Source organism: Indicator indicator, chromosome 37 (genome assembly GCF_027791375.1).
Source record: "Indicator indicator isolate 239-I01 chromosome 37, UM_Iind_1.1, whole genome shotgun sequence".
Taxonomy (NCBI): domain Eukaryota; kingdom Metazoa; phylum Chordata; class Aves; order Piciformes; family Indicatoridae; genus Indicator; species Indicator indicator.
The window spans coordinates 4,892,914-4,917,856 of record NC_072046.1 but is presented as its reverse complement, the minus strand read 5'-3'; the positions used below and the strand labels follow the sequence as shown (position 1 = coordinate 4,917,856).

At 46.8% G+C, this 24,943-nt stretch overlaps 1 protein-coding gene and 1 gene segment (V, D, J or C); both read right to left on the bottom strand.

The window, feature by feature from the left end:
- LOC128978512 (M1-specific T cell receptor alpha chain-like) overlaps window positions 1-24,943 on the bottom strand; it is a 118,563-nt gene that overhangs the window by 21,143 nt on the left and 72,477 nt on the right. The window lies entirely within an intron of this gene.
- Window positions 11,317-24,943, bottom strand: part of LOC128978522 (T cell receptor delta constant-like) — a 71,978-nt gene continuing 58,351 nt past the window's right edge. The window contains 4 exon segments of the C gene segment in view: window positions 11,317-11,435; window positions 11,758-11,838; window positions 12,523-12,801; window positions 16,451-16,490. Of these exon segments, the coding sequence occupies window positions 11,317-11,435; window positions 11,758-11,838; window positions 12,523-12,801; window positions 16,451-16,490 (519 nt within the window).

Sequence of the window (24,943 nt, the reverse complement as noted above, 5' to 3'; positions counted from 1 at the left end):
GGTTGGGTCGGACACTTGGGCCCCCGGCGGTGTAACTTATGTGGCAGTGACAGGAGGCACTCAGCCTGAACTGCCACAACACTACCCTCAGCTTGTTGTATTGAACTCTCTGTGTCCCTTTCTTTTCTTTCCACTGTCAGTTGGAAGTTGGTTCCCTTCCCCAAGGAGTAATTATCAGTCCATCTGATCTAAACCTCTAGTTTCCACCATAAAAACTTTTATCAGACCATTCCTCACTAGGAAAAAAATACCTGCTCTTAACATCAGTTTATGTCTGTTCCTGAAGGTGAATTACCAGCTGCAGGCAAAACTCAGTACATGCAGTAACTCAGGCTTTAATCAACTTCGTTTCTAGTGGTACCTCATTTGCTGGCAAACAAACATCAGCTCTGGGTCAAAATCCAGCTGTAGCTGCTCCATTGAACCTTGGCAGAAGATGCTTCAGAACACTGCTGCTGCTCCTGTTAGAGGACTGGGGCAGATCCAAGCACACAGGCAGCAGCAGTACTGAGCTACTGCAGGTGAAATGAAATCTGCTTTTTGCCTCACTTTTTGTAAGCCATCTGCAAATAAAGTAGGTTAAGTCCTTAACTGCTTCTATCAAAGAGACAATTGTCTGCCTCAGAACAAATATCTGTGCTGAAAATCCTGATGTTTGCTGAACACTGGATAAGCTGGCCACCAAGTCACAAAGATAAATCATTGCTGGAGGCTAAAGACACTCAAAAATATTGTTCCTCAAAAGATCAGGAGCCTCAGGCAAGGACATTGAGAGATTCTTCACAGCCTTTGATATTCTGCTGCTTTTACAACCTAAGTTACAGGTAAACTAAAAGGCAAAGTGCTGAAATATTCCAAAGTAAGTTCTCATTTATCATTCATCATCTCCATTCTGGAAACTGAGAATAAAGCAATTATGCAAATCATCAATTACTGTGAGGAAATGGTGTTGGATCTCTGTGGCCCACATCTGTGTGCATGCAGTCCTCAGAGACCCAGGCACTTGCTTCCCAAAGCATTTCACACTTCCTCTAGGCTTCCATGGGTTACTTCTAAGTGCAGTGCTCCTCCATGTGTAAGATCCTGATTGCCAGCACCAAAACTACACCAGAGCAGAGCTTTGCAAAATGCTGGCCAGGGAAGGCTTTGATCCATGGCGGATTTTCTCCCTACTTATTAAATGGTATTTCAGCTTCTGATTGTGAGCAATAAAAATGTTCACTTAAACTGCCACTCTGGACTTCTCACTTGTTCAAGGACACTCCATGTCTTGAGAAAGATCAGAAATGGATCCTACATATGTGAGTGATCCAAACCCAGCAGAGATGGCCTGGTGTCCCTCAGTGATCAGGAGAAAAGCACAGGCATTTTCCAACAACAGTTCTCATCTTGAAGAGATTAACTCTAAAAGAAAAAACCTCAAACCATAAGATAGAAGCTAAAGATAGCTAACTAAGATAGCTAACTAAGATAGCAGCAAAATCAGCTTGGCCTACAGATTGGACCTTGAATGGTTTGCATCAAAGAGAACAAGCCTGTGCTCACAAGTCTGGCAGTGTCAAGATGAATGCTGACTGCGGGAGCACAGGTAATTGGGAAGTTTCCCATCAATGGAAGAAATTATCCTTAAATTCCTGAATGCCAAAGCTCCTCCCAGCATCATCAAGCTCAGTTTTTGAGATGATGATTTTAGCACTTACTTGAACGAACTCTCAGCCTTGCCAGCCTCCCAAAAGTCAGCTTTTCGTAGACCTCCTCATAGAAACACAGTGGCATAGAGCTTTACCAAAAGTGCTGGCAACACCTTTTACCTCAGACGAGAGGGTTAACTTTGATGTGCTGACACAGAGCTCCAGGGGTGTTTCTTCTGAAGCTCCCTAGATCAAAACCTTGCTAAGTTCTCATGACAGTTAGCTGCCATGCATCCCACTGCTGTGGGATCCCACCTCACCCAGCTCATCCATCACACAGCAGGTTGCAATTGCATCTTTCTATGATAATGGCAAATGTAGAAGTCAAATAAGTCACTGTAACCATGGAGCTGGAAAAGAAAGGCAAGATCAGAGTAGAAATTTTCTGTAGCACTTCCTCCATCCAGCTCAGTGCTTATCCCAGCTTACAGCAGCCTGGACACTGAGGCACCTCGCACCAGAGCTCGCTAAACTCTTCACTCAATGGAGCATCTCTTCCAGAAAGGAGAGAAGATCACATGCAGCCACACAACACAGAATGGCTGAGCTTAGAAGGGACCTCTCATCTTGACCAGTGAGAGACATTGTCCTAGAGCTGGTTGCCCAAGAACATGTCCAGACAGCTTCTGACTATCTCCAAGTATGGAGCCTCCACAACTTCTCTGGGGCACCTGTGTGCTTGGCACAGTGACAAAGCATTTCTTGATGCTCAGATAGAGCCTCCTGTGTTTCAGTAGGTGCCTATTGCTTCTCATCCTGTCACTAGGCACCACTTTGCTTGCATTTTGTGGCTTCTCAATGCATGCTCCAAGCTGCTCAAAGGCTGGCATTAGGGTGAGAGAGATCTCAAATGATCCACTTTCAGGCATCAGAGGGACCTGGGGGTGTTGGTTGGTAGTCACTGAATATGAGCCAGCAGTGCCCAGGTAGCCAAGAAGGCCAATGGCATCCTGGCTTGGATCAGAAGCAGGGTGGGCAGCAGGAACAGGAGGTGACCATTCCCCTGTGCTCAGCACTGGGGAGGCCACACCTTGAGTGCTGTGCTCAGTTCTGGGCCCCTCACTCCAGGAAGGACATTGAGGGGCTGGAGGCTGTCCAGAGAAGGGCAGTGAGATTGGAGAAGGGCCTGGAGCACCTGGGCTACAAGGAGAGGCTGAGGGAGCTGGGGGTGTTCAGGTTGGAGAAGAGGAGGCTGAGTGAGACCTCATTGCTTTCTACAGCTCCCTGTAGGGAGGTTGGAGCAAGTAGGGGACAGCCTCTGCTCCTTGGTGGCAAGGGAGAGAAGCAGAGGCAATGGTTCCAAGCTGCAGCAGGGCAGGTTCAGGCTGGATGCTAGGAAATATTTCTTCCCAGAGAGGGTTCTCGAACATTGGAACAGAGTGCCCAGGGCAGTGCTGGAGTCACCATCCCTGGAGGTGTTCAAGCAGTGTGTGGAGCTGGCACTTAGGGACATGGTTTAGTGTTGACCATTCAGTGCTTGGTCGAGGGTTGGACTGGATGAACTTGGAGATCTATTCCAATCAGATGTATTCTGATTTCTGAGACATCACCCTCTGAAAGATTCTTTTTGACTTGGCTACAGAAGCACAAGCAGTAGCTGAGAACTGTAAGATACCAAGACTGTGTCTCATCACAAATTGCTGAGTGCTCTTTTCAGCCAGGATGAATGACAAATAACTCCACTGGGTTTGTCCTTCTTGCTTGCTTACTATTCTCTAACTACAGCTCCTCAGGATTGAGCTCTCAGTCTGGTTCTGCCTGGCTCATGAACAATCAGTGTTGGTGGGACAGAGCATCAAGGGGAAATTTCTGTTCTTTGACCCTGCTCAGAGTTAAGTGCAAAGCTTCCAAGCTGTAAATGGCACATAAAGGCCATTTCCTGGCACTTAATAATCATTCATTGTGATTTTCTACTGAAAAATCGTGGGAATGACCTCCTCAATCATGTGGTTAATGAAAAGCTAAGGATCCCCTCCAGACATCTCTGTGAGCTCCTTTCTTGTGCTCACACAACACCAGTGTAGCATTTGTTTCATGAGGCTGGATAAGAAAAAGCAAGGCAGGGATGGAAATTTTCCTCCATCCAGCTCAGTTCTTATCCCAGCTTACAGCAGCCTGGACACTGAGGCACATCACATCAGAGCTCTCTAAACTCCTCACCCAATGGAACATCTCCTCCAGAAAGGAGAGATCACATGCAGCCACACAACACAGAGCGGCTGAGCTTGGAAGGGACCTCTGGAGGTGCCACAGCATTAGTGTAGCATTGTTGGAGTCTGAGCAGTTCCAGTCTCATTTCCTTCTAAAGAACATTTGCATCGTTAACACCCAAGGTACTGAACAAACTCTGCTGTTAATGGCCTGGAATTTAGGACTCTGATCAAAAAATAAAAATCTTAGTTTGAAGTAAAAGTTTCCAGGGATTTTTCAGGAAGTAATTTTATAAGATATCCAATAAGCAAATGAAAATGTCAGATATAATAAATAAGGATAGGAAACCCTGAAGTACAGAATTGTCTGCAAATTAAAGTTTGAGAGGAGTAAATATAGAAAACATTGTCCAAGCCCCCTGCCAGAGCAGGGGCATCCAGAGCAGGTCACACAGGAACACACCCAGGTGGGGTTGGAAAGTCTCCAGAGAAGAAGACTCTACAACCTCTCTGGGCAGCCTGCCCCAAGGCTCCAGCACCCTCACCGTACAGAAGTGTCTCCTTATGTTGAGTTAGAACCTCCTGGATTCCAGCTTGTACCTGATGTTCCTTGTCCTATCACTGGGCACCAGTACAAAGAGTCTGGCACCTTCATCCTGACACCCACCCCTCAGATATTTATAGACATTGATTAGATCTCCCCTCAGTCTTTTCCTCTCCAGACTAAACAGCCCCAGGGCTCTCAGCCTTTCTTCATAGCAGAGATGTTCAAGTCCCTTTATCACCCTTGTAGGTCTCCACTGCACTTTCTACAGCAGGCCCCTGTCTCTCTTGAACTGGGGAGCCCCAAACTGGACACAGTATTACAGGTGTGGTCTCACCAGGGCAGAGTAGAGAGGGAGAAGAACCTCCCTAGACCTGCTGGACACACTTTTCGTAGTGCAACCCAGGACACCATTGGCCTACTTGGCCACGACAGCACATTGCTGTCCCATGGAGACATTCCTGCTGGAGTCCAGAGGAGGCCAAAAAGATGCTCAGAGGGCTGGAGAACCTCTCTTGTGGGGACAGGCTGGGGGAGCTAGAGCTGTTCAGCCTGGAGAAGAGAAGGCTGCAGGGAGACCTTAGAGCTGCAGTTCACTATCTGCAGGGGACCTTCAGGAAGGCTGGGGAGGGACTGTTCAGAAGGGCCTGAGGGGATAGGATGAAGGGCAATGATTTGAAACTGGAGCAGGGCAGGTTTAGGTTGGACATCAGGAGAAGTTCTGCACAGTGAGGGTGGTGAAATACTGAACAGGTTGGCAGAGATGTAGCTGAGGCCCTGTCCCTGGAGATATTCAGTATCAGACCTGATATGCCAATGCAATCTGTGAGACTGTGCTATGGCTTGGTCCTCTCATAGTGAAGAAACTACTCTGCAGAAAACTTCACAGTTCAAAGCAGCAGAAGTTCACCAGAAAAGCACAGCTGCTGAGTACATCTTATGTGTAGCCTTCCTCCATGCAACAACTTGCCCTACAATTTCTTTATCACATTGGCACTTGGCATTTGATCCATCTTCTTATCAACTGCTTCAGTGCCTGAAGCCAGAAAGTCTGTCCTGCATTCCTCAGTGCTTCAGACTTCCTCCTTGTTTAGGAAGACATCCACACCTCTGGAAGTCCCTTGTCTCCTTTAGAGAAAACAGTTTTTCAGGGCTCAAATGTGCCTCTTCACCCTAGCAAGACATCTTTCCTCCAGCTTAGAACACTCTGACCTCTGAGTTCCTTGAGTACCTTTCACTTTAAAGCTTCCTAATGAATGTCAAGGGCAGAACTGCAAATGTTTCCTGTACTCTGCTCCATTTCTTCTGTTAGAAATCACAACTCCACAACTGCTTTAGTTTGTGGCTTCAAATAAAGCAGTGGAAAGGCAGTGGAACGTCTCCCTCTGAGCACAGGCTGAGGGAGCTGGGACTTGGAGTCTGGAGCAGAGGAGCCTGAGGGCTGCCCTCATTGCTGGGGATAAAGATGTGCAGGGCTGGAGCCAGGCTCTGCTCAGGGATGTCCAAGGACAGCACAAGGGGCACTGGGGGCAAGCTAGAGCAGAGGAGGTGCCATGGGAATAGGAGGGAAAACTTTGTCACTGTGAGGGTGCTGGAGGCCTGGAGCAGACTGCCCAGAGAGGATGTGGAGCCTCCTTCTCTGGATACTTTCCAAACCCACCTGGATGTGTCCCTGTGTAACCTGCTCTGGATGATCCTGCTCAGGCAGGGGGGTTAGACTGGATGATCTCTGGAGGTCCCTTCCAACCCCTAACATTCTTTGATTCTCTGATTCCTTGATTCTCACTTCAGCTACTCATCTCCTTTCACCTGCATGGACTTTGTAAAGCTCCTGGATCACAGACCCAGGGTGTCCACCTGCCCCTGCTGGCAAGGCGAGAACGCAAACGGAGGGCCAAGAAATGTGCGGTGACAGTGCCTGTTGCGGGGGTTGGGCTGCCCTAGTTCCCAGCGTTCCTCACTCAGTTGTTCCGAGCACAATAAACACTTTGACCGGCAGGCAGCAGCAGAGATCAAGGGAAGAAACTCAGTTTCCACTCACCTCCCCTATTCTATAAGGAACTTCTAAGTGGTTTTGAGGCAACAGAACAGACAGATCAGACCATGCCCTGCAGAATGCAGGAATATCTTTATTTTATTGTATTTTTAATGCTTCACAAGACAACAGAAGGATTCCACTGTGTAACATTGGCTGTTCTCAAGCACTGTGGTGCTGCTCAAATCAGTAACAAAACATGGTCAGTTTAGCTTCTTTGACAAACCCTATCAGATGTTGTGTGACCAGAACATGAAATGAAGCCCCGGTTTGTCGTCTAGGTTATTAAGCCTAAACTGAAAAGAATATGTTGATAGAATTTGATGTTGCAAAGTTAAAACTCCCAGCAAGTGTGGGGGCTGCTCTGAGACCCTTTTGAGTACATTGGTGACCTTCATTCCAAATGCAGCCCTGCACAGGACACCAGCACAAGCAGGAGTGGCCAGGGGCACTGCACTCAGCCCCAGCTGGGAGTTGCAGTGGTAGCAAAGAGCCACCTTACGTCCTGACCCATTTGAAAAGCAGCTTGCATCAGACCTCCCTCCCCTCCTTTGGCAAGAAAGTTCTAAGCAAGTCCTAAGACAGGCTGCTGTGAGACCCCACCTGCAGCACTGCCTCCAGTTCTGGGGCCCCCATTACAAGAAGGACCTGGAGCTGCTGGAGAGGGTCTGGAGGAGGCCACAAGATGATCAGAGGGATGAAGAACCTGCCCTGTGGGGACAGGCTGGGAGAGTTGTGGCTGTTCAGCCTGGAGAAGAGAAGGCTCCAGGGAGACCTTAGAGCAGCCTTCCAGTACCTGAAGGGGGCCTGCAAGAAAGCCAGGAAGGGAATTCTTACAGGATGAGAGGGAATGGATTGAAACTTGAGAAGGGGAGATTTAGACTGGAAATGAGGAAGAAATTCTTTAGAGTCAGGGTGGTGAGACACTGGAACAGGCTGCCCAGGGAGGCTGTGGCTGTCCCCTTCCTGGAAGTGTTCAAGGCCAGGCTGGATGAGGCCTTGAGCAAGGTGGGCTGGTGGTAGGTGTCCCTGCCCATGGCAGGGGGTTGGAACTGGATGAGCTTTAAGGTGCCTTCCAACCCAAACCATTCTGTGAATGAATCTATGTTGTATTGTGCACACAAACAGCCTAAAGACTTCAGGGTGTTCCAGCCCTAGGGGACATGGTGCATCACAGGAAAAAAGGGTCAGAAACAAGGTCTGCAGCAAGGGTAAGACTGAGCCTTTACAGAGTCATAGAATAGTTTGGGTTGGAAAAGACCTTTAAAGGTCATCAAGTCCAGCCCCTCCTGCAGTCAGCAGGGACATCTTCAACTTTGTCAGGTTGCTCAGAGCCCAACCAATATGATCTTGAATGCTGGGCAGGTATAGGTCATGTAATGCCTCTCTGCACAGCCTGCTCCAGTGTTTTGTCACCATCAGTGTGAAATGCTTTGATGTCTGCATGGCCATGGGGCTGAGCTGGAAAGAGCTTCCTCTTTTTTTCACATGTAGTTGGAGGAAGTGTTTATGTTGTAGCAGTTTGCCAGGGGATACAAACCTCTGTGTGGGACTTGGGGCTGGTTTAAGCACTTTTCTCTAGCAGCCCCAAGTATCTATCCAGGGATACTGATACCAACCCCCTTTCAGTGACACTGTTATTGACTCTGAGAAAGCCATGACACTAAAGGAATGAGAAAGGAAAGGTAACTTCATACATTTTTATGTTTGTTCTCTCAGGGTGTTTTTTTTTTAACCATTCTGTGCCATAGGAGAGAGCTATCACCTCTTGGATGTGCTCAGCAAGAAGCACACACAGGTGCTTGCACTCTGAGAACCACCAAGGGGACATAAGATCAAGCTTTGATGTGCTGGAGGTCAATGCTTGCCTGAAAGTACTTTCACAGACTCACAGATTGCATGGGATTGGAAGGGATCCTCAAAGGTCACCTTGTCCATCCCCCCTGCAGGCAGCAGGGACACCTCCAACTAGAGCAGGCTGCCCAGTGCCATACCAAGGCTGATCTTGAATGTCTCCAGGGATGGAGCTTCAACCACATCCCTGGGCAACCCGTTCAGTGTCTCACCACCCTCATTGTGCAGAACTTCCTCCTGATGTCCAACCTAACTCTGCTCTGCTCCAGTTCCAAACCATTGCCCCTTGCCTATCCCCACAGGCCCTTCTGAACAGTCCCTGCCCAGCCTTCCTGTAGGTCCCCTTCAGATATTCAAACACAGCTCAAATGTCTCCCCAGAGCTTTCTCTTCTCCAGGCTAAACAGCCACAACTCTCCCAGCCAAGGGGCTAACCTGACAAAGCTTGAGGAAACACTCCATGCAATGCAGAGGCTGCCTTGAAGCCAACAGTAGCTCAGTGTGTGAAAAACCTGATTTCCTCCTCAGGATGTGGTCACCTTGTTTTTCAAAACAAGGGAGAGTTATCCTGCAGAGTGGAGCTTAGTCAGAAGTGCTGACCGCAGCATCCTGCCTGTCGCTTGTGTTGGGGAATGTGTCCGTTGGGCTCTTTCTGACTCACGGCCAAGCTGCTGTGGAAATTATCACTCATCAACCACCAGATAGTTTTTCTCATTGGCCTCTTCCTAGTATCAAAGAGTGGAAAACCCCAGCATGTTTCCTTCTCTTCTGACATGTGTCTTTCTTTCCTCATGCTCACATCAAGCTGTCCCTTACCTGGTTTCTCCTCAGACGTGAGCCTCTTTTTGCTGTGATACAAATTATTTTCTTGAGCTCTCTGCACAGTGACTTGAAAGACCAACCCACATTGAGAGCCCTTAAGTCTACACTTCATGGGCCTGTTGGGGGGGTTGGACTAGATGATCTTCTGTGTCCTTTCCAGCCCCTAACATTCTGTGATTCTGTCGATGCTTTTTACTGTGCCAAAGAGAATCTCCCCTCCCTGTACAAAGCCTAGAAAGACAAATTCAGCCAGCAGGTTATCAAAGACATATCCCTAACCTCACTGCTCACTACGCCTGATGGATTTCAGCAATCTTCATCCCAAATTCAGACGACAAAACACAGAACAAACCACAGTATTTGGGCTTAGTAAAACTTTATTTTGGCCTTTGCTACAGCAAGTTAAATGCATCTTGGCATGCACTTTGCAGAGGAAGTACAGGTTTAATAAAGAAAGAAATGCTTCTAAGAGTGAATGCTACCGAGTTGGATTGAAAGGAATCTTTCAGATCCAACAGCTGTCCTCTCACCTGCCCTGGGAAACTTGCTATTAAAGCTGTTTAAAAACCATTAAAGCTATAAATAGCATCTCCTGTGTCTGAATTCCCTCAGCAGTGCTACACCAGTCCTACAGACAGCAATGCACTGTGCCTGTGAAAGGGGTTGCAGAGGTCACAGAGGACTGGATTTTTCAAAACTGTCTGAGCAGGTTGGATGCTTCTGTGCAAAGGCTGGAAGAGTGGGAAGACCAATTTCTCCTTGGCAGGAGGATGAGGAAGAATACAACAAACCCAGTTCACAGAAAAATAGCAAAAGCAGCTACAACTCTTAAACTACATGAACAAGCTAGGCAGGATGCAATGGTGAGAAGGAGCTGTGCTGTGCTCTGGGTGGTTGCTGTCAGCAGATCTGGCACTGGCTGTTCCACCTGTGGTGTTGCTGCTGGCACAGGCTCTCTCCTGCTGTCCTTCAGACTGCTGCTGTCTTCTCCCCTGTCTGGAAGAGCAAAGTGTCTTTGTCATGGTTTGAGGCAGGAGCCTTTTTAAAAAAACATAGAGTTGAGTCCTCCAGGAGGAACAGAAAGGTCCAGGAGATGGACCCTGGAAAGTTGTAATTTTGTTATTCGATCCATAATTCTGCTGTCTCTTTGTAAACTGGCAGCAAGGCCAACTCTCCCCTTTCCTCCCTCCCTCTGGCTCTCGAGGGGGAGTTCCCATCTGGTAACATGGGGGAGGAGGCCTGCTGGTGGTCTTTAGGGGCCTGACTAATTTCTCCTGTGTAGTTATGGCCTGCTTAGGCCAGGGAGAAAAGGGTGGGAGGGTGAGACTTGTGGTTTAGTCTGGTTGGGGGAAGGTTTTTGAGGGGTTTTCATGTATGCTGCATGTGTATTAGGGGTTAAAGATTCGTGTACTCTCTATTTTCTTGTGTATTTTTGAATATAATTTCTGTATTTCTCTCCAATTCAATGAGAGCCTCTTTATTTTACTTCCTTTTGGAGTAAAATCCTTTCTGTCTGCCCTTTAAGCTAAGAGAGTCTTTTAAACTGCATTTTATGCAGTTGGTCCTACCTGCCTTTGTCTGATAGTGTCCCACCAAGCCAGGCAGACTCACAAAACTTAGGCTGAACTATCTTCTGTGTTTCTTTGGATATCTTAATTTAAAAATCCTCCCTCCTCCTCTCTCCCACTACTTTACATGTTTGTGTTTTAGGAAGCTTGCTTTTGACTCTTCATTTGTCTTGATTTTCCTCCAGGCTTTGTGTTCTGCCACTTGAAATGGTCAATGTGGTGTCCCTCAGGCATTTCTGGCAACACCTGAATTGCTCTGGCAAAACAAGTTTGCTGCTTATAAAAGCCCCAGCTGGGCAGCAGCCACAAAGAGCTGAGCTGTAGCTACAGAAAGGGTTTCTTTCAGTTTAGGAGGCAGAGTGGGTTTTTTGTTTGGTTGTTTTTTTTGGTTTGGGTTTTTTTTTGTTGTGGTTTTTTTGTTTGTTTGTTTGGGTTTGGGTTTTTTCTCTGGGGGGGGGGGGGTTGTTTGTTGGTTTTGTCCTTCCTGTTTTTTCCCCAAAAACCTTCAGGTTATTTAAATGAACAAAAAAAGAAAAAGGAACAGATGCAGAGGTGTCATTGCTGGTGGAATTAGAGAAGTGCACAAAGACATGCAGCCAGTCCTGGTGTGTGCCACCAGAATTCCTACAGATCAAGCCATGTGCTTCCTTACCTCAGAACAGGAACAGCTTGATGCTCATCAGCGTATTGAAGGCAATGGTTTTTACCAGCAGGACTCTCAGCCCCAACACAGCCACGGACAGCATGTTCACTTTCTCCACCTTGGTATCTGCTTGGTTATAGAGGAAAGGTGGCAGAGATCATGGCCTAGCTTTGGATCTTGTGATGTTGGCAGGAAATGGCAAACCCACAGGTAGCAGTTTCAAGGAAGAAAAGAGCAGCAAGAGAAGAGACGATGCAGAAACGTGGCAGGGGAGGAGGACGGCTGGAGTGGATTTTGCTTCCTGCTGCTTGACTATTACTAAGCCTTGAAAAAGCAGGTTGTGGTTGCTGAACAAGTTGTATTCCACTTCCTCTGCCCCTCAGAAAACACATTTCCAGGCATCTATCCCCAGCACAGTAATGTAACTCCACAATCTCTTTAGGTAACTAACCTTCTGTAGAGGTGTCTGTGGTGTTGCAAACCTTCCCTGTCACTGGCTTTTCAACCTCCCCTGGGTTTTCATCCTCCTTTTCTGTAAGTTGGTAAAGAAAAAAACCTTATAAAGTGTATCCGCGTTGCAACGGGTTAAACACAATGTTCCTGTGACCCTTCCCACAGGAGCACGTGGGCAGTGCACTTGGAGGCTCCCATGCTCAGTCACTACCTTGAGCATTAAATTGAGGAGAAAATTTCTGCATATGCAGGAAAGAATTCCTGAGCTGATTTGCTTTTACTGTTTGAATGAGCTTCACCATGACAAAACCAATTCCCCAATACAGGAAAAGTGGTTTAGGAAAAGACCAGAGCCACATCACCCCCTTTGACTTGCTGCTTTTTCAGGCTGTGCTCTAGAGGTTTGCTGCTGTGGGCTGAAGTTTTACTCACAAGTAAATGCGTATTTTAAAAGAGATTGTGTATCTTCCCCCCTGCCCCCTCCCCCACCCCCAAAAGAAAAAAAAAATAGTAACTCTGGGTTGTTAATTTTAGGGGTTTCAAGAATTTTTCAGCTTTACTTGCAAGTATCAGATGTCTTAGAATCATACAAACATTTAGCTTGGGACAGGCCTTCAGTATCTCTGAGCCCTACCAACCATCCCAGGACTGCCCTTCCTGTCTCTGCTGGTTACCCAGGGCAATGCTCACTGGCAGGAGAACCAGCAAGTGGTAGATGACACAGCCCCCAGGGGCAAGTTGCAGCTGTACCATAGAATTGTACCTGTTGTGCTCTCTATGAAAAGGATGCCATCAAATTTAGCTGTGCAGGTCATCTCTGTGTCTTCTGTCACACTGACCACTTTGAGAGCATTGTACAAGCCCTCTGAGGTCAGAATGGGAGGATTCTGTTCATACACCACTTCATTAGGTGACATCTCCAAGCTGATGCTCTTTGTGTTGGAATTCCTTGCCAAACAAGCTGCTTTCCCAGAGGTGCCACCTTCTCCCAGATTCTTTGATTTCATCACAATGACTTCTGGGGTAGAATTTTTTTGATTGTCTGTAAAAAAAAGGCATGATTTGATTTTATCAGAAGCTCACTTGGGTGCTATGTCACCTATATATAGTCGGGACTAATTCCCAGCACTGTTAATGACTTGCTGCTTCTGAAAGACCAAATCAAAGACAGACAGTGTCTGGGAGCAGGTTTTTCAGAAGAGCTTTAATTTTATAGGATTCTAAGCTTCCTTCTGCCAGAAGCTTGTGCCTGTGTGTTGTTCGTTTGTAAGTAAGGGGCCTACAAATGAAACCTTACGGCACCTCACCAAATCCCTAATTATTCTGCTTTCCAAAGTTTCTAGCAAGTTCCTTCTTGTATACTCGTGAGATGTGAAGGAATAACTGATTTTCCTTTACTGTCCCTCACCTTCCCCAAATCTTCTGCTGTGGCTAAAAGGTCTAACCAAAGCAAGAGTGGCAGGGCAAAGAGAAGTCCTTTTCAATCTTCACTCTTACTCCAGTGAATGCCATTGCTTGCAGAAACAAAGCACTACTGCTAGAGGGGGGCTTCAAGGTTCACCCTTTCAATAACAAATGCTCAGATGCAAGAAGGATTTTTGTCTCTAAGACGGGACAGTAGGAGAGAAGCAATCAGAAGTCTGTGAATTGCTTATCTCCACAGAATCACAAAATGCTAGGTGATGGAAGGGACCTCCAGAGATCATCCAGTCCAACCCCTTGCCAGAGCAGGGTCACCTGGGCAGGTCACACAGGAATACATCCAGGTGGGGTATGCATAGAAACCTTAAATTTTAACTAGGGACTTTAAAGCATGAAAGAATGGCTGCCTGAATTTTAGGAGGGAAAAAAAAAAAGGGGGGGGGGGGGGGGGGGGAGAAGAAGTGAAAATCCAAAGAATAACAACTCAGTAAAGGCTGGTGAATAAGGAACACTTACTTGGCTCCACGGTCAGCCGAGTCCCCTTCCCAAAGACAAGAGCAGCAGTCACACACAGTTAAAACGTGCAGTCAAAAAAGGCTCTGTGTGCTCAGTCTCCCTACTCACATTTCCTTTGCAGGTGTTGTAACATGTCAGAGCCTCTTAGTCCTCTGCTTTTCTTCTTATCTGAGAAGATCTTTAAAGGTTTTCCATGTTTCCTGATTTCTGAACAGCCTGCTTGCCAGTTTTACCAGCAAGCTGCTTCTGTGGCATAGCTCTCTGCGTAGGATCTTCAGCAAGAGCAAATGTGCACAGTGCAGAATTATTTCTTTATCAGACCTCAGAAGCCTCATCTGAGATCCACTCTTCTGCATTACCTGAAAACACAGCCATGTATCTCTACCACTGCTTGCTTTTGGGAGGGATATTTGTGTCACATTTCTTAGCACAGGATGTTGTATTTCTTTTTCTCTTTTATCTTTTTCTCTTGGGCTCTTTTCTCTTCAGTCTGCCTATGTCTTACAAAGTTATGGGAAGAGCTATATATTCCATAATGTCATGGGAAGAAGACACTTAAGATGAAGTGGTCACAGCACCAAGCTTCAAGGGGCATCTGGCTGACGCTTTTCCTGGTTTATTGGTTTATTTCTAGGTAGTCCTGCAAGAAGCAAGGAGTTGGACTCGATGATCCTTATGGGTCCCTTCCAACATGGGATATTCTGTGTCCTTATCCTTAATATTCTTAATAAAAGCTTTATCTAGAATAAACAAAATCAAAACAAAACCCTTATCTGTCCTTAACTGACCCTTAGGAGACTACAGCTGGACTATCGATGCATGGGGGTTATGCCTTTATGGTTTTGAGGACTCTCTAAGAGCTCAAGTACTAAGGCGCATCTGTTCTTAGCATCCTAAAATGCATATTAGCAGCTCCAAAGAAATACAGATTTAACAACAAGAGGGTCAGGTTGCTCAAACTCTGGAAATTATGGTATCCACTTACCAAGTATTTCAAGACATGAAGGACTTAGACACTCTTCCTGTGAATCATAATCCTAAAGCAGCTTTGAAAATGTCATCTTGTCCTTAGCTAGGGAAACAGAAATCATTGCACAGCCTGGAAACTTCAGTCAGCTGAGCTTTCAGGTCAGAAAGGATAAACAAAGAATGATTCAAAGCATTTCAGGGAGGAAAAGACAAAGCTAATTACTGCCTTTGGGGAAATTGAGCTGTTCTCTGACTCAGGTTGTGGGAAACTCAGTGAGGATGTTTGGGAAATTGAGTAATGTACTGCAAAGTTTTCCCTACAGCAAGAATGGCTTCTGCAGTCAGTGAGCCACATGCTACCTGCAGCTGATGAGAGACATTTTTCTTGTCAGCCAAAGAACCAACACACTAAACTTCTCTCCAAAGACATAAACCCCTTTATGCGACAGCTGAGTCAGATCAGCATTCTGCAAAGGCCTGAGCTGGCAATGGCAGCTCTTGGACTGTTTCATTGCTTATTTTTTTCTTGTCAAATTCTACTGTTCTCTATGGGATCACAGAATCACAGAAACAATCAGGTTGGAAAAGACCCTCAGGATCACCAAGGCCAACTGAGGACCCTACTCTACAAGGTTCACCCCTAAACCATAGCCTCAAGCACCACATCCAAACCACCTTTAAACACATCCAGGGTTGGTGACTCAACCACCTCCCTGGGCAGCCCTTTCCAATGCCTGATCACTCTTGCTTGGAAAAAAAAAATCTTAATGTCCAGCCTAAACCTACACAGTGGCAATTTTGTATTCCTTAGTCCCTTTGGAATCAAATTGTAACAGACGTTTATTCCTACTCAAGATACCCTACAGACCTGGACTCTGAAGGTCCCTTCTGGAATGAGACCAGGATGGTTTAGGTATCTAAAATTATATTTTTGCATTTTTGCAAAATTTTTTGGAAAACATTTTTGCAAGACATTTTTGTAGCTCTTTGAACACATGCAGACATCTGCCAGCTCTGTAGCAAGTCTGAAGGTATGCACTTGGACACTTAGGATAACTAAGATTACCCTGACAAACAGAAAAGCTTGGGATGACCTCCACCTTTTTTATACATCACAAAATTTCATACAAATATAGAGAGAGCTAAAGCTTTCTGTAATCCCTTCTCACCACATTTGCCATTTCAAAGCCTAGGCAACTGGCTAGCCAACTTCCATTCACTCTCAATGGTCTTGGATATGAGGCAGTTGTGAAAGTTTAATCCCTTATTTACCATCCTTCCTCCTCTGTCTCCATGCCACTGGAATTACTTATCTGGTGACAGTATGAGTGTGGTACCAGTGTCAAGAACCAAAGTTCTTGCACAAGAGAGTGAAAGGTCTTAACACTTCTGCCCACTGTCATCTCTTCACTGAGCTGTGCATTGCTGCTCAAAGTAAGGCAGTGAAAAGCCATGGGAGGATGGGACACTTCCCAGTAAATTTGGGGCAGAGAACACTGGGAATGCAGACTGGGAATAAATTCTAACATCTTACACTTAAGTACTGCACACCAGCTGTCTGCGGATCATGGCGTAACTGTGATATAAAGGTAGCCCAATTGTTCCTGTGAAGTCTTCCTAGGCAGATACAAGCAGAGGACTTAGCCTGAAACCCTGGCCAAAGAGAGTGCCCTTTAGGGATTACTGCAACAGAAAATTCTTAGAGTGACCCGGCCCATTCGATTCTTTTGCCCTCCCCCACCTTAATTTCAACATCATTTTAGACACACAGTAACAGCACTTACTTGGTTCAACCATGAGAGTGGTCCCATTTCCAAATATGAGCTTGTCAGACCACACACACTGCTAATCCTTATTCCAATAAAGAGCTCTCCTCAGGCTGTTCAAAAGTGTTGTTCAAACCCAGCAGGTGAAAAGCAGAGTATCTGTCCCAACCAGTCATGTGTACAGCTCCATGAAGGTGTCCAGGGCCATATTTTCTTCCATAACTGGAAAGGAAAAAAAATAGAATAGAATAGCTGAGTGATTTGAACTGGCTTGAGTGAGTACAGAACTTCCAAGGTCTCCTTCTCTTCTGTCTTTCAGAAACACTGAGCTCTGTAGTGCCATGACCAATAGAAACATGAAAATAATACTGCATTTGTCTCCTTAACAATTTAAGTCACTCATTTCCTTTCTTCCTCAAAATACACTGCCTTTTTTCCTTCCTTGGGTTTTTGTACAGGGCCCTACGTTGTTTGTATCATGGTGGAACTCCAGCCCCCAACACAGTGCTACATTCCATTACAAAAACTGCCTCTGCCTTCTCTGTCCCAGGCAGTCAGTCACATGACTTCTCTAGTGGTTTCTGACCCAAAATACCACATGAAGAAAGATGATGTGCCTTTGACAGAGTGGCAGGTCCTGAAAGAGACCTCTGAAGAGCATCCAATCCAGTAACTCTGTTAGATCAGAATCATCCAGAGTGAATCAGAAAGGAATACATCCAAGTGGGTTTTGAAAGTCTCTAGAGAAAGAGACTCCACAACCTCTCTGGGCAACCTGCTCCAGGGCTCTGCCACCCTCACAGGAAAGTTCTCCCTTGTGTTTAGATGGAACCTCCTATGTTCCAGTTTGTGTACATTGCCCCCTGTCCCGTCACTGAACACCACTGACAAGAGTCTGGCCCCATCCTTCAGAACCTCACTCTTTAGATATTTATAGGTATTAATGAGATCCCCTCTTAGTCTCCTCTTCTCCAGGCTAAACAGCCCCGGGTCTTTCAGCCTTTTCTCATAAGGTTCCAGTCCCTTTGGCATCCTAGTGGCTCTCTGCTGGAATCTCTCCAGTAGTTCCTTGACCTTCTTGAACTGGGGAGTCCAGAAGTGGACTCAGTATTCCAGATGAGGACTCAAAAGGGCGGAGTAGAGGAGGAGGAAAGAAGTGATACCGAAATCAAAACACTTCTTAGACACCCTTGTGCATAAGAGGAGGTATTTCTGTTTCTTGAGCTCCATGGGAGATGGTTCTAAAGCCTTGGTGGAAAGGTTTTGTGGCTCTTTATAGAGGAGCTTTTACAGAGTCACACCTACCTAACACAAGTATCCCTTCTACCTATGACACATTCATGGGGGATTATTCAGCAAAACGTTTCTGTATCTGTGCCTGCAGGAGTGGTCTGGGGGTATCCCAAACCCCCTCCTTCAATTACCTTCTATGGCAGTGTAACAGTTCAGTGCAAGGGCTAACCTGGCTGACACCAGGCACAAAAGTGAGGGGAAGAGTAACACACACAGCGCAGGGTGGAGATAAAGAGATAAGAGTTGAATATAACATAAGATATCATGAACACCATGCATAATTACCTTAGCTAATAATCTAATTAATGATGATGAGGCTCTGGCCAGCCTCATCTAGTGTGAGGTGTCCCTGCCCATAGCAGGGGAGTTGGAACTAGATGATCCTTGTGATCCCTTCCAACCCTGACTGATTCTATGATTCTATGATTCTAATAATACAATGCTCAATTACTTTGGCTTAGCCTATTTGCAGAAGAAGCACAGTGAAATACCAGGGAGAAAAAACAACAGAACAGCATAAAACAGAAAAAAAACCCCACTGCTGCCCAACTGCCACCCATTCCACCACCATGTCTGCAGAAAGGAGCCCACACCCAAGAACCTGTAACCAAGAAGCAGCAACCAGAACTTGAAGCCTCCCATGTTGCAATCTGAACTTCAAGCCCCATCATACTCTGCTTCAGCCAGCACTTTCATTTTGAATCTGGCACGACTACAGCAGGGTATGGATAACAGCAGCAGGTTCAACTCAATCCATGACAGACACTTTCTCACACCTGTGCCATAAACTCTTTCTTACCTGTGTCTGGCTTACATGAACTCTATATTGATTAGGAAGGGAAGAAAAAAGTTTGAACACAACCAATCAGTCCTGTGACAAAACCAAAATATTCCAAAACAGGTACTGAACCGTGAGAAAGTAGCTGCTGTGGTGAGGAACTCGAGGTCCTCTGGAAAAATAAAGGAAGGGAGAAAAAACATAAAGTCTCTTCTGAAATGCAGAGAGCACTCAGGCCTGCTCTTTGAAATACAAGCTGGCTGAAGGCCTGATCTTTAAGGTGACAAAAGGTTCAATTCAAATAAAAAAGGCTGAAATATAATGAAGGGAAAACCTGGGGATGACAAGACACCTTTGAAAAGTTTCATGGAGTTAAGATGCAGAGAAAGCAGGAAAAAATATAAAATATCAGTACTTTTAGTGCTATCTCAAAGCATTTCAGAAAATTCTCCTGGGCTGCTGGAAGCTCTTTGCTCTTTCACCTTGAATTCGGTTTCAGTGCTCAGGAGCATAAGGAACGTGCCTCATCTGGGCTCTTACAGTTGGTGTCTGGTTGTTATTTGGTGCCTTAGAAAGTCTTTATCCTGTTTCAGGCAGGATGAGAAAGTAGGCAAACTGATATTCTTTGGTAGGTGAAGGCACTGGTCCCATGGAAGTGGCTATTAAAGAGTAAAGAAGTTGTTGCAGGTTGATCAAATCCTTCATGATGATGAATTCCTGCATCCTTAGCACTGTCTGGGCCTTGATGACAAGAGATGAACTCAGGCTCTGAGACTACAGCTTCAAGAGATGAGTCTGGACACCAAGATGGGAAATGGAAGTTCCCAAGATGGGAGCTTGTGACTTCTGGCACCAAGAGGAAAGCTTCTTGCTTCACCTGGAGATTTGCAACTAGAGAATAGATTCAGTGCTGTCATAACAAACAAAGTGTCTGAGCCCATTGACCAGGAGCCACACAGGAGCATCAAAGGAAGCAGTGTTAGTAACAGAAGATTCCCTGCTGCAAGGAACAAAAGCCTCCTCTGGCAGCTGGACCTGCCATCTGGGGAGGTTTACTGCTTACCATGCCAAAGCACTTGCAAAACTTAATACACACACAGATTATTAGCCCTTGCTGCTCTTCCATGGGGATATAAATGATACTGCCAGGGCACACCTGGAACGTAGCAAGCAGGCTCTGGGTATGAAGGTCAAAGGTATGTGGGCCAGGTGAGTTTCTCTTTGATACTGTTGGTGAGAGGGAGGATGGTGTGAATGAGGAGTGGATGGAACCTGCTGGTCAACAGTCAGTAGCACAGCTGCAATGGCAGAAGAGAGTTGGATTCAGTGACCACAGGATCCTTTCTAAGGATAGAGGACTGTTTAGGAAAGGTAGCATCCATATAACTAAAAGAGGCTAAAGTATCTGTGCCAACAGGCTGACCACCCTGATTGGAAAAGCTTTAAAACTAGGAACAACAGGGGAGGAAGAGGATGAGCAATAATTTAATGAGAACGTGGTGGGAAGGGTTGGTACAAAATGTGTGAGGAGTGATAGGAACAGGACAGACTTCATTTCAAACCAAAGGCAGAATGAATGCACTTCAGGGTTGTGCACTTAAATAAGGAAATGGCAGTGGGGGAAAAGGAGCCCCTCAGACCTCTGGGAAATCAGCATGGCTGGGTGCCTCTTTACAATGCCCAGGCACAAATGCAGGCCGTGTGGGGAACACACAAGAAAAGGTAGAACAGGTTTGATAGTAGGTGCAGGGTTATGGTCTCATTCACAACATAAAGATGTGGTGGGATAGCTCACATGATTCAAGAACCTCTGTGTGTGGTGAGGTGCAGGATAGTGCACATGGCCTGGGTTCCTCTCCAGCATCGGTCTGTTTCCCCTCCATGGCCTGGATGCAGAGCTATGGGATCATGGACACATGGTGAGGTAGGCTACAGAAGTGCTGTGGTGGATGCAGCCAGGCTGATTAGAAAAGAGAGGCTGGGAAGATGAGGAGGGGGAATTGGCTGTGAGAGAGCAGCTGCAATGTCCAGAGTTCTCTTTTGGGGTGTAAGATGAGACAGCCTATGGGTCAGAATTACAGAATTGTTTTGATTGGAACAGCCTGTTCCAATCCACTGGCTATTCTTGCAGCAAAGAAAGTTTTCCTCATCTCCAACCTAACCCTCCCCTGGCACAATTTCAGGCCATTTCCTCTCCTATCACCTGAGACTAGGGAGAAGAGACCAACCCTCACCTCACTGCAACCTCACTGCAACCTCCTTTCAGGGAGTTGTAGAGAGCAATGAGGTCTCCCCTCAGCCTCCTCTTCTCCAGACTGAACACCACCATGTCCCTCCGCTGCTCCTTACAAGACTTGTTCTCAACACCTTTTGCCTGTGTACTGACAAAAATTTCCTGGCCACAGATGGATGCTGAGCTGGACCTTCTGCATGCAAATGAGGGGAACTTGGTGGTGAGTATGAAGATGAGGGCAGCCTTGGCTGCAGTGATCATACAGTGTTTGAGCTCAGGATCCATAGAGGAGGAAGTAATGAAAAATACAGAACCCAAGCCCTGGATTTCAGGAGATCAGAATTTGGGCTCTTGAGGGATCACAGGATGTTAGGGGTTGGAAGGGACCTCTGGAGATCTTCCAGTCCAACACCCCTGCCAGAGCAGGACCATAGAATCCAGTGCAGGTCACCCAGGAACACATCCAGATAGGTCTGGAAAGCCTCCAGAGGAGACTCTACAACCTATCTGGGGAGCCTGTTCCAGTGCTCTGTGACCCTTAAAGTAAAGAAGTTCTTCCTCATGTTGAGGTGGTTTTCCTTAATTGCCTCTTGTCCTATCCCAGGGCACAAGCGAGCAGAGGCTGTTCCTGTCCCTTCCTTCCTGAACCCTAGCACTCAGGTATTTATAGACATTGATCAGATCCCTCTCAGCCTTCCCCTCTCCAGACTAAACAGCCCCAGGGCTCTCAGCCTCTCCTCACAAGGCAGTGCTCCAATCCCTTCAGCATCCTTGTAGCCCTCCTTTGGACTCTCTCCAGCAGATCCCTGTCCCTCTTGAACTGGGGAGCCCCGAACTGGATGCAATATTCCAGGTGGGGCCTCACTAGGGCAGAGTAGAGGGGGAGGAGAACCTCCCTTGTTCAGTTGGACATACTCTTAATGCACCCCAGGATCTCATTGGCCTTCTTGGCCACCAGGGCACATTGCTGTCCCATGCAGAACTTTTTGTCCACCAGCACTCCCAGGTCCTTCTCCACAGGGATGCTCTCCAGCAGATCACCTCCCAACCTGTACTGCTGCAATTTATTCTTCTTTCCCAGATGCAGGACTCTGCACTTTTCCTTGCTGACCCTCATCAGGTTCTTCTCTGCCCAGCTTTCAGTCTGTCTGAATGGCCACACAGCCTTCAGGTGTCTTAGCCAAGCCTCCCAGTTTGGTATCATCAGCGGTCTGTCTGTCTGTCTGTCTCCTCATCAATGTCATTAATAAAGATATTGAACAGGACTGGACCCAGCACTGATCCCTAAGCTCCACTGGTTACAGCTCTCCAGCTGGACTTTTCACCATTGATCACCACTCTTTGGACAGTAACAGTTCCTGATCCATCTCACTCTCTGTTCTTCTATCCCACACCGCCTGGGATTACTCACAAGGATGTTATGGGACACAGTGTCAAAAGCCTTGCTAAGGTCAAGGCAGACTACGTCCCCTGGTCTGCCTGCATCTACCCATTCAGTTACAAGATCACAGAAGGCTATCAGATTAGCCAAGCCTGATTTCCCCTTGGTGAATCCAGGCTGACTGCACCTGATCACTTTCTTTTCCAAGTGCCTAGAGATGACCTACAGAATGAGCTGCTCCATCATTTTTCCAGGGACAGAGGTGAGGCTCACTGGTCTGTACTTTCCTGGAACCTCTTTCTTGCCCTTTTTGAGGCCTGGAGTGACTTTGGCTTTCCTCCAGTCCTCAGAACCTTTCCTGTCTGCCATGACCTTGCAAAACTGATGGAGAGTGGTAGAGCAACGACATCAGGCAGTGTTCTCAGCGCTCTCATCAGGGCCCATGGACTGTGAATATTCAATTTATGTAACTGATCCCTAATCCTTCATTGATCCCTTCATTGACTAGTGGGGAGTTTTCCCTCCTTCGGGCTTTCTCTCCCTCATCCAGGGTCTGGAGTTCACAGGGGCTGGTCTTAGGATAAAGACTGAAGCAAAGAAGGTATTCATCAGCTCTGCCTTCTCTGCATCCTCAGCTCTCAGGGCTGCCTTCTCGTTCAGCACTGGGCCCACACCTTCCCTATTCTTCCTTTCCCTACTGATAGATTTGAAGCAGCTCTTGTTCTCTTTAACTTTCTTTGCCAGTTTTATTTCCAAGGCTTTGGCCTTCTTTGCTACCTTCCTCCATGCCCTGGCAACTACTATGTAGTTTTCCTAAATGACAAGTTCCTTCTTCCATGAACTGTAAGTATGTTTCTTCTACGAAATTTCCTTCAGAAGTTCCTTGCTCATCCATGCAGGTCTCCTGGCATGTGTTCCCCATTTTTTACTCAAGGGAACAAACCTGTCTTGGGCTTGGAGGAAGTGGCATTTAAACATTGACCAACTTCCCTGGGCTCCTTTACCCTCCAGAGTCTTAGCCCATGGGATCCCTGCAAGTAGGTCTCTGAAGAGTATAGTTAACTCTGCAGAAGTCCAGGGTTGTAATCCTACTTACTGCCCTGCTTCTACCCTGTATAATGCTAAAATCCACCATGTCAAGATCATGGTCGCCAAGGCTGTTCCTTAATGTCCCCACACAGTCCTTCTCTGTTAGAGTGGTGAATGATGCTTATGTCCAAGATTATGTCCCACATAGTACCAGGACATGTCCCTACATGTTCTGGCCGAACCCCCTCTTCCCTCTCCCTTCTGGTGGCGGGGGGGGGGGAGGGGCAGAGAATCTTGGTGCCACTGAGTCCAGGTAAACAATCTCCCTGGGCCCATTGTGGTAAACAAAGCTCAGGTGACACGCTCGTACTTGCTTTGTTCAAGGTGTCTGCTCATACTACATTTGGCAAAACATCACTTCATTGGTTGATTATTCCGTTTACAAAGGATGCTCATTGGACCAGTGTTTGTGTGGCAAATGTTAAATAGGGGTTGTTTTGGTAAAAAAGTGCTCCGTGCTTGTACCTGTGCTTGTTTCCCTGTGCATGCCTGTATTTGCCTCACAACCCGCATTGCTGAAGGGTCTGCTCTACCTGGGACTCGAACCAGCGTTTCCGAGCACTTCGCTGTGGACCGCCACCATTGCCCAACAGATTGCTGAGTGAGGGAACCGTGGTAACTCCTGTGCACCGCCCGTCCCGGACCGCTACAGCTCGCCCGGAGTGGGACATGACTTCAGCCAGACTGGCAGCTCCCCGGCCAATCCCCATGAGCTGCAGAAGGAGTCGCCCCAGCCTCGCAGAGAAGCCACTTTGCTGTGCCCTGCGACCCCGGCAATAAGACTTTTCCCCCGGAGCGGGAAGCTCTTCTCACACAATGCACTCTGTGTACTGAGCTGCAAAAGCCTCCGAGGCTTACCGGAAAGCTCCAGGACTTTTCATTCCGGGAGAAGCAGGAACCAGATGGCACAGCACCATGCAGTCAGCGCCATTTTGATTTCTTTATTACGTCAAATCCATGCCACAACTTCTGGAGTATAAACACAGTGTCAAGGAAAGATCTCACACAGTTCTTAGTTTGTGAGTAAGCCAAATATTTCTTCATAGAGTTTCTGTTGAGGTTTGTGCCAGACCGCCTGCTTGTGGGGTTGCTGGCCCCGACAGGCAAACCCACCCCCCTTACCCCTACCCCCCTTTCTCTGTCTCTTTCCAAATTGGCTTTGTTTCTAAATTTCTAGACTCCTTCAAGCTGTTCAGAGCGCCCGGAGAGATACATTCTGCAGAGATGAATACTGAGTACTGAATACTCTATGTGATGAGTGAAGTGATAATTCATGTCAATCAGAAAAAAGGACATGATACTTGTGATGGTAGGGCCATGACACATGGCCCAGTACAAATCCAGAGAGGCCTTAACATTTCTAGACAGGTCCCTCTCTCTCTCCTCCTTCATTCAGGAAAACAGGGCAGGGTGGGAAAAGGAACAAAGGGGCTAGGACCCTTGCCTGTCTGGTAAACAAGATGCTTATCTGGGGTCAGAGCACATAGCTGACCACTGGTCCCCCAGATACAAGGTCTTTGCTTCTGCCTTTTATGATCATAGCCTGGCAGAATGCTTTCCATTGGGCAGCTACCTGTTAGCTTCAGTGCCCCATTGGACTAATTGACCTGGCATTTATTGCTGACATTTGGGAACACTGACTCCCCCATGCATCTGGCACTTGTATGTATACAAGTGGCTAGGTAGCCTAGCCTTGCCTTGCTCAAATCTGCTGAAGTCTCACCTTGCTCCAAGCCT